Raw genomic sequence first — 11,976 nt, forward strand, 5'->3', positions numbered from 1 at the left:
GTGACATTGAATTAGTACTACGAAAACAGCAATTGTAGCTACCCTAACTGTATTTGGTCCCATCCTTCCTCAAGTTCTAGCTCCTCGTCACCTACAACATCTGCGAGGTTGCTAACAGCTAAAATGTCTTTGTTCTTCACCAAACCCAGCCGGCTCCAGTAACTCAAGCACAAGAGGGCACGAGTGGACTGCACATTTAAGCGAGAACGGACATGCGATAAGATGAGGCAGCCATGGCTGAAGAGCCATTCAACATCCACCGAAGTAGCTGTGATCAGTGTTAGAAATCATTTGAAACGAGTGAGAAAGCTGCACGTACCAGGTATAGTGAGGTAATCTAAAGCCATACGAGACAGGTGAGGGTATAACGTGCACCGGTTGTGCCACCAAGCAAGGGCATCGGGTACATCTTCAATGCCTGCATTGAGGTATCAGTCAATTTCGCTACCAAGGTCGGAATTTTTTGGGGCAGCGAGGGCTGGCATGTTATCAAATATGTTGTCCTGATATTTGTGTTAGTACAGCACATGGTTGGGAGACAGAACAAAACTCACTGATGCAGCTGATGGAATGACTGTGCTGTCTTTGTCGGATTCAACCAGGGAGGAGTCTAAGTATGACCGCTCAAACTCATCCCTCAGCAGCTTCTCGGCAGCATCAATCCACTCATTCTCCCAATTCACCACCTTGAAATACACAAGTTTATGATGTGGATGAAGAACTATTGTGAAGAGAAAGGTTAGAAAATGAACAGTAGTATCAATCGACTTACTCATCGCAATACAGTACATGTCAGAGTGGTCCGTCAATTGATAGTAGCGATTTAATGTTTTTTTGGCCAGTCCCACAGCGGCGTGGATCGCAGGAAGGTATTTGTCGTCAAGAGAGTATGTAGTTAGTTTTTCGTCTATTAGATCCATGGCTGGTATTACAGTGGCAAGATTGGGGACAGTGCGTGAAAAAAACATGGTGGCGTCTTTCAGAATCTGGGGTAAGTTTCAGGTTTCAGCGTGTACATTGCTTACAAATAATCCATGCACCTTCAGCACATCCCACAGCTGACCAACAATCTTCCACTCATAGTCCATCAGCTCCAAGTCTCGCAAGTCTCTGCGCTGGGTCATTGTGTCCACTGCTGCCCGATGGATGGATGCATACTCAAGCATGTCAAAAGTAGAATTCCAACGAGTTGCAATGTCTTGGGGAATATTGGTCACTGGCAAGCGCTGTTCTTCAAGTATACTGTGCCAAGCAGGGAGAAGCTTGGTTGTCGAGTGGATTACTTTGTTGGACAGCTTGCAGAGCTGCATGAGGCATCAATCAAGGTAAGTGATTGGATCTTTTGCAATGTACTTAGTAACTTACCTTTACGAGGACGAATTTAACCGGCCGAATGTTGCATTGCAACGTGTTGCGTTTGCCTTTGGTCAAGAGCGCGATCTCATCAACAAGTCCTTCAACATTATCAGCCTCACCCTGCTCATCGCTGTCAGGCCCTTCCACCTCAATGTCTCTACTCAAGCCTTTGAGTTCTTGAGCAAGGCGCTCATCCTCATCCATCATGGCATCCATCACAGCATCCATCGTGGCATCCTCGTCATGCTGCAGTGCTTCTTTATCTTTCTTCAAGATGTCAAATTCTCTAATCAGCGTTTTCGCTACAAGATTAACTGTGTGCAGGAAGCAGCGCGTGTGAGCTGCAGTTCCACCAAAATACGGAAGGTTCATTTCAAGCTCCTCAAGCATTGCAGTGTTATTGGACGCATTATTGCATGTAACGCAGAGAATCTGCATTTTGGTGAGTCACGTGGAGCTTGCATTATGATTTGGTGCTAACCTTTTCTGTTACACCAAAATCTTCCAGTATACTTTCGAAGGCAGCTGCCAACTCCTTGCCAGTACATCAGGAAAAGGGGTTATTGCTATATTAGCTCATATAGCACTATATATGGATATATAGCATCTATAGACGTCATAGCATCTAAAGCAATCCCCCCCTCTATAGAGAGGACATATAGTCACATATAGTGAGCTATAGATCCATATGGCATTAATTGTAGCTAGGAGTATATATATGCATATATATTCAACTTCCAAAATTTGGAGGCACCTCAATTTTTTTCCTTTAATTCACTATATTTTTGCTATATGTTTGCTATATGTCTGTTATATTTGCATTTATATTCACTTTTCACGCCAAAAAAAGTAGGACCAAAGACAAATCAATTCAAACTATAGTTAATCATAGTGACAAAAATTTGGAATATACTACTATGCCTTCCCCTGCTTGGATACCTTAGCTGCTGTCTCTAGGGCTGAGAAATCAAATATTGGGGTAGGAGCGTCAGTTGATAGAGCAGTGTGGCCTTTCCTGTATTGGCACTGTTAGCAGAGTCTATACACGTGAAAATCATGGACGCACCAGAGCCCCTCCTTCAGCTCATCCCAGACAGTCTCCAAATAAGTCGGACATTTGTTGGAAAATTGTGTGAGCAACTCCATAAAGCACTCCCACCTGTGATAATGCATTAGATATGTATAAAAAATTAAAATTAAAAAATCAAACCATGTTTTGAAGTAACTTTCTGAGAAGTCTACCGGTGATCCTCTTTTTACTCCAAGAAGGACACACTCAACCTACAATCATCATCAGTCACACTCAAGCATGAAGGATAGTGATTTACTGCGCAACCGATAAGAGCCAGGATAGGAAGATTATCCGTGTAGGCATTTCCCTTCCTACCGCACCTCCTACCTTCACCTTTGGGACCCCACCACTGAGCCTCCAGTAGTACTCTGAATGCTGGGTTTTTGAGTGGTGCCTGTGCGTCACAGGTGAGATTCTGGGTATATGAATTATTAGTATTAGTCCAACTCTGCTTTGGTCTTCCAAGTTGAAGACTCACCCTCACATCCATGCCGCCATTCATAAACCTCATATCATCCAGCAACCACTTCAAAGCTTCCTGGAGGTCATCATCAGTCCAGTCGGAGCCTGCCCCAACTCCAAAACAGGCGGGAATACTAATTCTGGCTTTGGCGACAAGCTTGCCCCTTATCTGAGTGGCGCCTTTCCATGTCTGCAAGAGTACTAATCAGCTTACAGATACAAGAAAGAGAAAGTCACTTGCATAGTCAATGAGCTGAGCCTTGAGGGCATCATCACCTTGTATCTCCTTCATCTTCTCCCACAACAACTTGTCTTGCTTGGACGATTCCAGGATGAGGTCCCAACACAGCTGGTCTCTATCAGCGGAGGAAGGAAAGCCTTCTACTGTAGTGACATGCAAACGTAGGGCCTTGTGGCCAGAGATGGCAATGCGTTTGGTGCGGGGGCTTTCCATATGACCGAGCGTAGCTACCTTTGATACCTTTGATCTGGGAACGCTGGTCATAATGTATGGCTCCGAGCTCACTTGCACCTGGTGGTAGTAGTCTGTTAGCTATCTGTATCAAATCACAATGAGCACTTACCTCTTCACCAGAAAATTTAGCGTGCTCCCCTTCCACCCCCTCCATGTCTTTCTCCCCTTGTCCCTCCTCCTCCTCCTCCTCGCCCTCACCCTCACCCTCACCCTCACCCTTGCCCTTGCCCTTGCCCTTGCCCTTGCCCTTGCCCTTGCCCTTGCCCTTGCCCTTGCCCTTGCCCTTGCCCTTGCCCTTGCCCTTGCCCTCCTGCTCCTGCTCCTGCTCCTGCTCCTCCTCCTGGTACTCCTGGTCTTCCTTGTCCAACTCATCCATGCTATCAATCTCCGAACCAAGAATTGATTTTACCATACCGGTATCTTGAGAGTCTGCGAAAGGTGAGCTTGATCGCCGAATCCTCCTAACTTTTGATGGTGGTAACTGCGCATGGTGGGCATCTCCTTCATCTGCAGAGCCAGAGGACTCCTTATCTGTCTCATTGGACAGAAGATCTGCTGCCCTCTTGCAGTGATGCTATCGACAACATATTAGCATACTTTGCTTAGAGTGGTCTAATGCTTACCATTCTTGACATTTTCAGCTGCCTGAGAAGCCACTGCTTTCTTCTTAGCAGTGAGCTCCTTTAACAGGTTCTCCTCCTGAGCAGAAAGGCCACCAGGAGTCGCAGACTTGGACTTGGCCTGAGATGCCTGAGATGCCCGAGAGGCAGATGAGGAGGTATCCCTAGTAGAGGTCGGTGGTGTGCTGGTGTTCTTGTTGGTATCCACTGCACCCTTCTGAGCCACGCCTCTACCTCTTGGTGCAGTTCCACGTCCGTTTCCACGTCCATTTCCACGTCCATTTCCACGTCCATTTCCACGTCCATTTCCACGTCCATTTCCACGTCCATTTCCACGTCTGTTTCCACGTCCCGTTCCACGCCCGGTTCCACATGTTGAGGATGTTCCACGAGCTGCTGAGGAGACTCCATTACCATGGATGGGGACAGATGAGCCTTGCCCTGAGGCACTTCTAGTGTTAGGCCTAGACATGGGTAGAATAAGAGAGAAGGAATGGGAAAGTAAAGGAAATATTAGTAGCACGCACAGAATTACATAAATGAAGTTCGGCTCAGAGCAAAGAGACGCGGTTCTGTTACCTTCTGAATGATAAGCTCAGAGGCAATGCGGATAGAAGCTGCTTACTCAAAATAAGGGGAAAGTAGACTCTGAGCATTGGTAACAGTTAGGTCCATGGTTGAAAGATGAGCGACTGTTGGACAGCAATGTAAGATCTACAGGAGTCTAAGTGGAATTGAAGCACCCATGATCCTTCCAACCATTGCGATTATCCTTCCACTTCTGAAACTCTCCATCTGAATGAAGTACCAAGGAGGCTCTTTCGCCTATGTAGTCCAAGTTGAAATGTGTTGTTTCATCGGACCTAAAGCAAGCAAAATCACCATTATGCATCTCAACAACAACTCCCTGCTCCCTCATCACCAGTCCACCCCCTACAAAGTTACCGATGGGCAGTACTAAACACAGTCGAAAGTCCTTTCTGTCTCGATGACCTATTGTGCAGACGTTGATGTTCACTAGCAGAGACAAGAAAGGTTTTACCGGTGATCCACCAGCGTTGGGAAGAATATCAACAAGCTCAGCGAGAGCAGTATAGTCGTCTGGAAGATAATGAGCAACCTAAATACATTATGCATTAGAGAACGTACTACAGTCCGCAAAAATCACTCACTGTCTGCTCTATCCACTCAAAAACCTCCCTTAGGTTATTCTGGATGTTGAGATACAGTTGCTCGTATTCAAAAGTTTCACGTGACATGTAAGGCAGCGTTTGCGTGAGGTTAGTTCTGCCTGATGTAGCCACCAAATCATGAGGGTGTGCGTCAGCAGGTGCCATGTTGCCCTACTAGACTGTCAGTGTCTGCATATCAATGAACATAAGCATGTACTCACCGAAAGACCGTATCTATTCCAATGGCTAAAGTGAATGCAGCGAAATGGTTCGTTTGCTTCAGATTGTAATACGGCCTCAGGATCCTGGGTCTCTTGAGATATAGACAACACGGTGCGATTCGTGAACACCTCTAGGCAATCAAAAGCAGATTTCAGTAATGGGAAAAGCATATCTCGCATTGAAGGAGGCATGAAATTGCAGATGAACACCATGAGGCTCCCATCCAAGTTGCGAATTTCCAATGCTCCCGGAAGGATAGACATTGGAATCTTGATGTAGGCGTCCGGTTGTTTGATTCCAGAGGGGTAGAACGTGGATAGCTGCCCTGTACAAGACCTGTCAGTTGCATACAATTCCCAGACCCATGAAAGCTCACCTTCGCCTTTAAATCTTCTGTATCTGTGATTGTTACTGCACTCTCCTCAACGATCTTTCGCTGCTCGATAGTCCACAGCAAGTTCTGCACTTTGTTGCCGTTAACCGGATTGTGTCGGTTCTCTGGAGTGTTATGGTTAAAGGCTGTCTCTATGGAAATCAACCTTGGGAAGGTCTTGATGGAGGTAGAGTCGTCGAAGAATTTGGGTAAGTGTGGTAGTCTTGCTGCGCCTACATCCCCAAATGACCTGGTGATGCACCCCAGGCTCAATGTATCGTCCCAGCAAGGGTCTAGACAACTTCTCCACGCCGATTTGCGACGAGAAGGGAGCTGGTAATTACTGAAATAGATATAATTAGATACCTGTGTGAACAGCGATAAGATGATCCTTACTTAGTATTCACCCCATCAAAAAGGCGGTCAGTGTCCCTAATGCATGTCCAGTCCACCTCCCGGTCCAGGGCTACAAACGCACCAGGCATGCTCAAAGGTAGCGCTTTATGCAGACGAGATATCATCGGTATAATTCTCCTTTCTATGAGAAGCTGTAAATCGCTTTCTGTTCCAGTTTTTTCAGGTACAGGAACTGACTGCTGATATGGGCTGGGCGGGACTTACCGCAGGAATTCGGCCTTCTCAACATCTTGGCGATTTCCTAGGGCACGTTGGCTTGCATTCCAGTTACAGTCCATCGCAGGTCTTTGGCGGCCACTAGAATTAGTAAATAGAATGACCCCCCTGCTGCCAAGTGCATGAACTTGAAACCGGTGGCAATCCAGAACAGAAAGGTGTAAAGAGTAGGTCTGTCCACTGGTAGGGTATTGTATAAATCGCTGTAATTAGTAGATGAATCTATCATGCTAAAGCCCATTTGATTAACGATCATGAAAGTAGAATGAATGTTTGAAACGCACCTCTGGCATTTCATTGCTAGCTGGATGTAGTTCACCATGGAAATCAAACTCCACCCAACACCCTTTCCACCCCAAACCTTACACCAGTAAGTCAAAGATGTCACAGTAGCACCTGAAAACTGAATCTCAGATGCCACAGAGCAAATACTCTCCATCCACTGGGACAGATCCGACTGAAGACCAGTGTCCATGGCCACAATCACCCCAATGAAGGCTTCTGCAGAGATGTTGGAAGAACGGGCCGTTTTTTCACTGATGGTCCACCTTCCTCCCATAGCCAAATTCCTGGAATTCCTTGGGCAAAGACGGTAAGGTTGCACCCGGTAAGATCCCTTGCCACCCGAAAGAGCACGTCCACCTGCGTATTGTCTGCCTCCCGTTGGATCGTCTTCGGTTGAATGTGGTGAAGGTGGGGTATGGGTAAGTAAACGATTAGCAAGAGTCACAGCTAGCTTGCTTTGCATGAGTTGCAGGGCATCCAAAACCAGAGAAAATTCTTTGTCGCCAAAGGAAACTTGAATAGACGTCATCTTTCGAGAGCTCGTTGTTCTGGATGGTGTGCGGGCAGCTCCTTATTTGGTAGTGAAACATTTCGCAGTAATGCACGCTGGATTGATGGGCGGGAAATTCCCACAAGGAAGCACCTTACCATTAAGGCCCAGCTTGACTCACTAACGGTTATCAATGGAGTCTGGTAAATCTGTGAATGCAACTCATCTTGATCGCCTCGAACATCGCAGTTGTATAGAAGACTTACTTTGTTGCTCTTGTTGATATGGATGTATGAGCGCATCTGTTGACAAACTGATTAGTACTAACCTTTTTTATGTGGGATTTGGGTTGCTTGTTTGGTGGACACTCCACCAGACTGGAACGGAAAATGTTGCACTTCTCCCCCAAACTGACACTACTCCTCCAAATGCCAAAGAAGAGTTCAAAAGAGTTCACTACCATGTCAGTTGGACCATCATGCCTTGCTCACTTTATTGATAAATGCCACCAGATGGGTTCTTGTGTCCATAACCTGGATGCAAAGGGACCACTCCAGGCAGATACCGAATATTGGGCTGTGAAGACCCTAAAACACCGCGCCTTCCACAATAACAGATGTTGCTCCTTGAATACATTCCCTCTTCTGAATGGCAGTGTATCCATGCCATCCTTCCTCAATGAGGCCAATTTGCAGGCTGTCAAGCAAACTTGCATCAACGACGGCCGATATTATGATCTGTTCACGCGCCTCCGCACACTATTTCTTCTGCATTCTGTAAACCTCACAGATGACACACTTCAGGACATGGCGCAGAAGATACATGAAGTAGGCTGCAAAGTGATGTCAAATAAAGTGCCCAGCAAGAAGACGCCATCATCCACCAATATCCTTGTACAGACCCAGATAGAAACCCAGAGAGTGAATACTGTACTTCTCAGTGCTTTGATGAAAGTTGCGGATGTTGCTGACCTTGACACAAACACTGCGATCACAATGGCTGTGACTAAGACACTTGTCACAGAGGTATGTGCATTTTGTTTTCAGACGACATACCCTCACAATCTCTCATTGCAGGCACTAAACCAAGCTGAAGGATTCGTCATGAGTCATTGGTCAAAGGATGTGTGTCCTTGGCTGTATAGTCCTTCCGATGAAGTGCGCCTGGTTGAGTTTTTGAACAAGGTGAGTTTGCATCCATTGCACACAGATTTCACAACTCATTCCCAGCGTGAAGATGTGCTTGTGGGTGGATCGGTACCTCACAGAGCTGGGAGTCATACAACCACACAATTCCGACGATCCTCATCACCATTGGATAAGCACAGGTACCACATTCTTTCAAGCCAGATCAGGGGTGGCAGCATCATCCAAGACAAGCGGGGTTGGCGCACGCAAGCCGGATATCACCCTTGTGACCAACGACTCACACGAGTGGTCCAATGTTAAATCCGTTATTGACGTCAAGTATCGCCACTCCGAGGTTCTTCTCAAGGCATCCAAGGAGTACATGGTAGAAGTTTCCCATCTGGTCTTCACTAACCAAGTGCATCGTCGCTTCTTCATAGGAGCTCTCTTGACTGGACCAGAAATGAGGATCGCTCTTTTCACTCGCGGTTGTGGGGCCTTTTCTGAACCCATCGATATCTACGCCGATCCCATCAAATACATGCAAGTCTTATCTTGGTTCATGCATACCGACCTTCGCTATCTCGGATATGATCCCTACTACCAAGCTCCCACTTCCACAAACAACTTGTCCTTGTGGTTGATGAAGGCAAACAGTACCACAGAAGAAGACATGGTGCCGACTTCGGTGCTTTCAATCATCTATAGTGGTATTGCCGGATTTGGCCGCACCACTCAGGTGATGGTGGTCAGAGGCCCAAGACAGCAACTGAGGGTTGATCAAGAGACTTTGATTGTAAAAGAAGTTTGGCAGGTTGACTGTTTCTTACCGGATGGAGAGATCCATCAACTTTTGGAGGACAAAGAGCGCCTTCAAAAGGCTCGCATAAAACTAGGTGCATTCTGAACTATCTGTGCCTCATTGATCTGCATCTCATTTCGTTTAATAGAGCAAGAAAAGATTCCGTATCCTGACGTTATTCCTGACACTGAGGCTGAGAAGAAGTCACAGTCAGTCTTGTTCAAGCGATGGCCCAAACCTGCGTGGGATGATGAGGACAAAGAAGGTTCCTACCCCAGACACCTCCCTATTCGTGATCAATGCATGTCCACGCACCCTGTTATGATGATTGACTGTGATGGGGCGCGAGTACCAGACAGTGTTGCGAACATCATCATGAAGCCCTTGTCCGCGGAAATCTATCCCCTTGTGCACTATTGAACCGTCTTCAAGACCAACGCAGTCAGGTGTACCTGGTTCTCCTGTCGACGGGAATTCTTCTCAGGGTTGATAGGTGCTTTGAAGGGTGAGTGCACATCTCAGTCCGAAATTTCAGAATGCTTAGAGTCCACAACCTAGGTCATATCAATGCTTGGTTACGCGGGTTAATCCACCGTGATACCAGTGACGACAATACATGGTTTTGGGTGCCCATAGTGGATCAAGATCACGCTGTGCCTAATTGGTGCATTGATGAGGGCGTGCCCAAATTCTGTGGAGAAACAGTAGAATCTGAGTGGTTTCCCATGTGTCCTGGAATGATTGGGGACTTTGGCTTAGCACTGGACTTCTTGGATGACTCAGAGAAAGCTTTGGAAGAGAAAAAGAAGTGGACTACAACAGTACGCTCATCCTTTTTTCATGCTTTTTGCTGGAGTGCTCATGAAAGTAGGGAACTTTCCCTTACAGTAGTGTTGACCGAGAGCATCCCCCCAATATCTGCCATGATTTAGAGTCATTTATCTTTCTCGCATTCGTGCTCAGGGTGAATGTTACGGGTCCTTACCATCAACTTCAAGATTGGCCTGTCCCTGTTCGTAATACCGATCCCATAGAGACGGGGATTTCCACTACAGTTGATTCAGCCAACCTCACTGCAAAGAAGTTCAAACATTCTAATGCAGGTTGGGGCGAGAATAACACACCCCCCCTCACATCAGCACACTGCAGTCATACCAGAACTACTGCACCCACAGCCACTTCTCCGGAACTTCTTGTGCGTTCTTGTTCGGTGCCTCAATGGGTGAAGTTCGGCGTTACCAACTTCCAAGATGATGAAGTGATAATGCAAAAGGAGAACCTGACGTGGGATGCATTCGAGCGTTCCCTTGATCCGTACTGGAAGGTCAGCAACATGATGGCAATATGGAGGAAGATCTACTGACTTGCTGTGGCCTTTTCCTGCACAGAAGCGCTGGAAGCTCACTCATGCCAAGCTGATCAATGTCCTGCGAGAGATGATCGATGCAGTACCGGTGGACAAGGATGGTGCACCAGACAGGTCATTGATCATGACAGCGAGGGAGAGATTACCACAACTCGTTGACTAACCTGACCTCCAAGCAGGTGGTCATGGTTAGCCAAACAGAATACCTGCCTGCAATCCCTACCACCTTCAGGCACCCGTATCTCTGCATCTTCTGGGTTCGCCGGATTCGAAATCCACACTCCCGACAAGATGCGCCAGGGCTTGCAGACCTCAGAGAACACCTCGGGATCGAAGAAGCACAAGGCACTTTTATTGCAGGACAGTGACAGTTCCAGTGCGACTACTTCATCATCAGTCCTCCCATCATCTGGTACAGCTGGCATGTCTGTCAATTCATCCAATCTCTCTGGGGAAGGGAAGCGTCAGAGAAAATCCAGAGGATAAGATACTTAGTGGTGAGGTTGCTTGCATGTATTCAATGGCTGGACTGAGGATCATGTTTTTTTAAACCTTCATTCATGTACTTTGACAAACATTCGCCCAAGTGGTTTTGTAGCGATCATTTTGTAGCTTTCATATACGGTTTGCAATAATTGGGTTGTGAACTTTCCCAAGTGAGGCGGGATGATGAGTGCACTGTCGGTGAAATTGTCGCAGTATTGGCGTGGGACACAATGCCCGACGCCTTCTCTTTAGGATAACCCTATATCCGCTTCTTATCTTTGATTGTAAGCTCAACATTTATAGACCATCGCATTGTCTTACCATCTTACCTTTGCCCAGATGACAGGCTTTCGTTCTGCCCTGCAGGCTTTAAATGTGAATGTTGAACACACTCGAGCTAAGGACGATGACCCTACAGTATGTCCTGCTTGTCACAAGCGCCTGAGGACAACCCAAGGACTGGCTACTCATCTTAGTACCGCCAAGTCTTGTAGATGGTACAAGAAAGGGAAGCTGAGGGCTTTAACCCTTCCAGGAGAATTCGCAGTTGATGAAGATGTACTGATGCGAGAATAAATGAGCCTCTTACGGATGGACTGGAAGAACAAATGGAGGAGGAACCAGGTCAAGTTATGGAAGACTCCATGATAGACTCTTCGATCTCATTCCAATCGGGAACCCACCTGAACACCCAAGATCCCCCGTCCCATCCTCTGCTTCAGACATGCGAGTTGAAGATGTGCATCCCACTGCAGGCAAGGTGATATGTATGGATGAAACGGTGCATCAGAGATGGAGGAGAGAATTTGGAGGATCTGATGCCAACAGAGACGTGGAGATGGAAGATTTGGAGAGGGGACATCCATGACAATGAAAATGTTTGCACCTTTTGAGTCTGAGCTAGAGTGGAGAGTTGCCTGCTGGGCCATTCAGGACGGCATAGGTCACAAATCATTTGATCGACTCATGGCAATACCTGGGGTGAGCATTGGTTCTATTTTACCTCACGATTGTCTTTCTGCTTAATGCATTCCA

At 46.8% G+C, this 11,976-nt stretch overlaps 5 protein-coding genes across 5 annotated transcripts; 2 read left to right on the plus strand and 3 right to left on the minus strand.

Moving 5' to 3' along the window:
- Nucleotides 1-515: 515 nt before the first annotated feature.
- On the minus strand, nucleotides 516-1,166 carry EDB91DRAFT_1055957 (uncharacterized protein; the record flags this gene model as incomplete). Its single annotated transcript, XM_041313967.1, has 3 exons — nucleotides 516-721; nucleotides 773-986; nucleotides 1,041-1,166. The coding sequence occupies 3 exons, from the start codon at nucleotides 1,164-1,166 to the stop codon at nucleotides 516-518; spliced, it is 546 nt and encodes a 181-aa protein (XP_041175466.1).
- A 1,105-nt stretch (nucleotides 1,167-2,271) lies between these two features.
- On the minus strand, nucleotides 2,272-3,344 carry EDB91DRAFT_1055989 (uncharacterized protein; the record flags this gene model as incomplete). Its single annotated transcript, XM_041313969.1, has 6 exons — nucleotides 2,272-2,382; nucleotides 2,419-2,515; nucleotides 2,567-2,637; nucleotides 2,685-2,879; nucleotides 3,006-3,091; nucleotides 3,128-3,344. The coding sequence occupies 6 exons, from the start codon at nucleotides 3,342-3,344 to the stop codon at nucleotides 2,272-2,274; spliced, it is 777 nt and encodes a 258-aa protein (XP_041175467.1).
- Nucleotides 3,345-4,973: 1,629 nt separating this feature from the next.
- EDB91DRAFT_1015905 (uncharacterized protein) lies at nucleotides 4,974-6,752 on the minus strand (the record flags this gene model as incomplete). The annotated part of the gene is made up of 7 exons (XM_041312485.1): nucleotides 4,974-5,105; nucleotides 5,158-5,328; nucleotides 5,379-5,699; nucleotides 5,756-6,095; nucleotides 6,149-6,345; nucleotides 6,420-6,615; nucleotides 6,670-6,752. Coding segments are annotated over 7 exons (1,440 nt in total), but the record flags the coding sequence as incomplete, so codon positions are not given.
- Nucleotides 6,753-7,621: 869 nt separating this feature from the next.
- On the plus strand, nucleotides 7,622-9,509 carry EDB91DRAFT_1250285 (uncharacterized protein; the record flags this gene model as incomplete). Its single annotated transcript, XM_041323207.1, has 4 exons — nucleotides 7,622-8,185; nucleotides 8,237-8,344; nucleotides 8,397-9,183; nucleotides 9,238-9,509. The coding sequence occupies 4 exons, from the start codon at nucleotides 7,622-7,624 to the stop codon at nucleotides 9,507-9,509; spliced, it is 1,731 nt and encodes a 576-aa protein (XP_041175469.1).
- A 6-nt stretch (nucleotides 9,510-9,515) lies between these two features.
- Nucleotides 9,516-10,092, plus strand: EDB91DRAFT_1017504 (uncharacterized protein; the record flags this gene model as incomplete). Its single annotated transcript, XM_041312510.1, has 3 exons — nucleotides 9,516-9,594; nucleotides 9,648-9,793; nucleotides 9,961-10,092. Coding segments are annotated over 3 exons (357 nt in total), but the record flags the coding sequence as incomplete, so codon positions are not given.
- Nucleotides 10,093-11,976: the final 1,884 nt, after the last annotated feature.

This window comes from Suillus paluster, assembly GCF_016628075.1.
Source record: "Suillus paluster strain FC165 chromosome Unknown EDB91scaffold_41, whole genome shotgun sequence".
Taxonomy (NCBI): Eukaryota; Fungi; Basidiomycota; class Agaricomycetes; order Boletales; family Suillaceae; genus Suillus; species Suillus paluster.